The sequence below is a fragment of the Olea europaea genome, unplaced genomic scaffold, assembly GCF_002742605.1.
Source record: "Olea europaea var. sylvestris unplaced genomic scaffold, O_europaea_v1 scaffold1046, whole genome shotgun sequence".
Classification (NCBI taxonomy): domain Eukaryota; kingdom Viridiplantae; phylum Streptophyta; class Magnoliopsida; order Lamiales; family Oleaceae; genus Olea; species Olea europaea.
Window position 1 is genome coordinate 173263 of NW_019227801.1, and position 3972 is coordinate 177234.

At 31.6% G+C, this 3972-nt stretch overlaps 1 protein-coding gene across 4 annotated transcripts in view; it reads right to left on the reverse strand.

Annotated features, from left to right (window-relative positions):
- Positions 1 to 3539, reverse strand: part of LOC111372914 (probable protein phosphatase 2C 60) — an 11021-nt gene extending 7482 nt beyond the window's left edge. Inside the window, exons 1-5 of one of the 4 annotated variants that reach the window (XM_022995343.1) lie at positions 3423 to 3539; positions 3312 to 3333; positions 2618 to 2740; positions 1321 to 1384; positions 959 to 1067 (exon numbers count right to left, since the gene is read on the reverse strand). In XM_022995343.1, coding sequence (XP_022851111.1) covers positions 959 to 1067; positions 1321 to 1384; positions 2618 to 2734 — 290 coding nt within the window. In that variant the 5' untranslated portion in view covers positions 2735 to 2740; positions 3312 to 3333; positions 3423 to 3539. Of the gene's footprint in view, positions 1 to 958; positions 1068 to 1320; positions 1385 to 2617; positions 2741 to 3199 lie in introns of all 4 variants that reach the window. The other 3 variants (XM_022995340.1, XM_022995342.1, XM_022995341.1) reach the window with 3 other exon arrangements.
- Between the last annotated feature and the right edge of the window lie 433 nt (positions 3540 to 3972).

Here is a 3972-nt window from a genome sequence, read left to right on the forward strand (position 1 = left end):
TATTATTTTTTTTTTTTTTTTTTTTTTTTTTTTTTTTTTTTTTTTTTTTTTTTTTTTTTTTTTTTTTTTTTTTTTTTTTTTTTTTTTTTTTTTTTTTTTTTTTTTTTTTTTTTAAAACAATGGGGTACACAAGAAGAGCAAGGAGGCCAACCTCTATAAATATAGAACATAAATTCTGGCAATGCAATGCACTTAAACTCTCATGTTGATCTGAATGAAACATCCTCTCAATCGAGGTGGATCTTTTTTAAATTTTTAGATAAATAATATACTGTCACCATACTAAGTCATAATGATAATATCCTAGTAATAGCATTTCTAACTTTTCGCACACAGAGAAAATGAGGAGGTAATTGAAGAACAGTCAATTACAACTGCGGTGCCTAAGCGTGTAGCTTCATTATAGTAGCAAGCATGAAAACCATGCACATATGTACATAGACAGACTTCTGTGAAGGTGTTGCTCAAATATTTTTATCAGTAGTCTTTCAGATATGAATTTCAGATCTCATTGTATGCAGTATCTTGTTTGTCATGATTTTAGCAGTTTCAGGATTTCGTCATGTCAGCTTCTATTGGATTTTTTGCAGATACTTCTAAGGTTGCTCACCTGGATTGCACCACTTTAGGGCATTTCTAATGAATATTTAGTGACCAGTGATCTTCAAGAATCCAACTAATGTCATAACATGAAGACGATGACCCTAACTATTTGTATGAGTTACTTCACCAGTTCATCCTAAGTAAGAAGACTAGAATTAACTGTAATATTCTAAGAATTGCCTAAATCCGTATAAGTTTGCTGATCTTAATGTTAGTTGCAAGTATCTCATCATAAAGCTGTTGAAAATAGTTTTGCCATGCACAAAAGACCTAATATATTGAATTCATCATATAAAATAATATATGCATACACCAAACAGAAACTCTTAAAGACTACCAGAGATTAGAAAATGACCTGAAAAAAGATTTCTGAACAGAAGTTCCAATGTCACCGGACAAATATGCTTCGTGCTTGAGAACTTGTCGATGAAGATATTTAGCACAGAATTTGGCAACAGCCTTACCTATGAAATTCAGTACATTGATAAGAGAACAATAACAGACTAACCAGAAAACAAAGAGTTGCGCAACAAAACTTGATTTAGAGCAAACCATTATTTCCATTTAAGCTAATTATAATCATAGTATGTAAATGTCGACAGTCAACACATAATATTTCTTTTGCGTATTCATATTCCAAATCTTCATGCCATGGTATACAATATGCACCCTTATTTTAATATGCAAAATAACAAGGGCAAAAGTAGAAAAACTTACCCCCGTGACCATCATAAACACCAAAAAATGAGGTGGAAGCATCCAAATCAGTAACTGCCGCATGCTTGAGGAAAAACAAGAAGACCATAGTCAATGTCAGCTTGAATGACAAATCAAAAGGCACTAGATGCATAAAACAAGATGCAATCTTAAGATATCCCACATTAGTATTCATCACTAAAAATCATTCCAACACGACTTCATAATGAAAAAAGTGTACAGAAAATATTAGATGATACTGTCTCAACATCAAGCCAATGACCAAAACACATGGCTGAGTGAACCTACATAATCTTTCAAGGAGGTTAATAATTTATCTTATTTATCCCAAAATTATCAAATTCGCATTATAACATTATACAATTGTCGTTTCTTATTTTCTTTCTTTCACCACCTCCACAAGCTCCCTCTCTCTAGCGACCTAGGTGCCCATGCAATTTTGTAAGAAAATGTATACATTGATTTACAGAATCTTGCAAAATTATTTCAATTTACCAAATCAAAATTATTTACTAATGTAACAGCATGGGCAACTCGAAGAAAGAACCACATGAGGAACAATGGATTATACAATTCAGATCCCCATGGAATGAGGGTTCTTTGCTAGCTTTACTTCACCACTAGGGGGAACGGGTTAGACTAATCCAACGGATGTATGCCGTAAACAATGCTAAAGCCCTAAAACAGCACAGGACAAGCCAAGACATCTATATCAATTCTTTGGTTTGACAATTCCCATCTTGCTTATGAGAGCAAGCACTAGACCCCTCTTTCATAGCAGGAAGAACTCATCAGGCAGGAAGGGACTTAACTCGTAAAAGGTAGTGTAATCACAGACGCAGAAAAGTGGGTAGCACACCTGATTGTTCTATGGGGAAGGGATACCCACATTTATGTCCTAGGCCTTATTTTGGAAAATTGGAGTTTTGAATAATGATTTTTTGGAGAATGTTCAGTTCAAAAGTAGGAAAAGTTTAGGATGTATGTGCAAAATATTTTATTGTGTAAATGTGTGGTTGAAATTAAGTATGAAAACTAAAAAGTTTTGTTTCAATGGGAGACAAACAGGTGCTAAATGTGATGGCATATGCGAATGTCAGAAATATAATGAAAGCCAAACCACCAATCTACCAGTTTTAAAGCATTAAACTATTGCTGGAATTAGTTCTCTGTCAAAAAACAGCTAATTAATGAGTAGCAATGCCACAATAAGCTAACGGCACTAATCCATACAACAAGTTCATTTGCTAAAAATGCATCAAGAATCATACTGAACTAAATTTGAGTAATTACTTACAGCATCTTCCATTGTAGCACGCCACCCTTGCATGGATGATAACCCATATCTAAGCCTACTGTTCTCACCATCTTCAGAAAATTTCTCTGTTTTAGGAGCACTGAGGTATATACCCATCTCTAACTGAAATCAAGAAATAGTCACACTCACAAAGTCGTTCAAACCAAAAGAACTGAAAAGACGAGAAATCTGGAACATGTGGAAACTGAATGTTTACTCATCCAACCAATATAAATTCGGAATTCTACAGCCAAGCAATCCAGTTCAATGCTCGAAGAAGACCATAAAATAATAATAATAATAATAATAATAATAATAATAATAATAATAATAAATAAATTTGATTTTTTTGAAAATTCTGATTCCATCCATTTCAATGTTTTTTTAGGATTACATATTTTGTACTTTATTTCAGTTCCATGTCCTTGTACACTACAATATCATCATTCACTATCAAACTTAAAAAAAGTTAACCGACTATAAAAAAAACCAATCTTGACGCAGTACAATCATCAATTAAACAAATATTGAAACGCAAAAATATCGATATCGATACTTACGAGATATGATAAAAAATCTTACCCAAGATCAAGAAAAGATATTTAAGAAACCCAGGCAAAATTAATTCCAAATGATACAAGAATAAAGGCAGGTGCAAAGGGATCTACGTAGATGTAGGATTTACAGTACATACTATGATGCCAATCTTCTGGATCCTGATACAGAAAGACTAAATGGATTAAATATATATATATATATATATATAACCAGCAGTAGGAGGAAAAAAAATGATGGGGTGTTAAACCAGGACACGTCCGATCGGAAATTTTGTGAATCGAACTCTGATCCAGTCTTGAAAATTCACAAAATGAAGAATGCAAAATTGTCAAATTAAGGACTTAAGTATGCAAGTCATGCTATTCCACTAGCCACTAAGCCTTGTTTTGAATGGTGATGTTTTTTAAAAATATATGATTAAAAATTAGAAAAAAAAAAATTTTGAATCTGTGTACAAAATATTTTATTTTATAAATGCGATAAAAATGAGTATAATAATTAAAGAGTTTTATCTTAAATGAAGACAAACATGGGTTAAATATCACATTATATGATATAATTAATATTCTGGAAAGTCATTTTTAATTATTTTGAATATATATCCTGTGTCTATTAAAGCTATTAAATTTAATTTTATCATTTTATTTATTTGTATTTCTCTGGGTATCCTAAGACTTTTAGTTGACTTTACTATAAATATTTGACAAACCTTTTTTTTTTTAACTTTCTATTTCTAAATAATTATTTTCTGTGTAGTTATCTATAGACTGTCTTCATTTTGCTTTTAGATTTCTGAT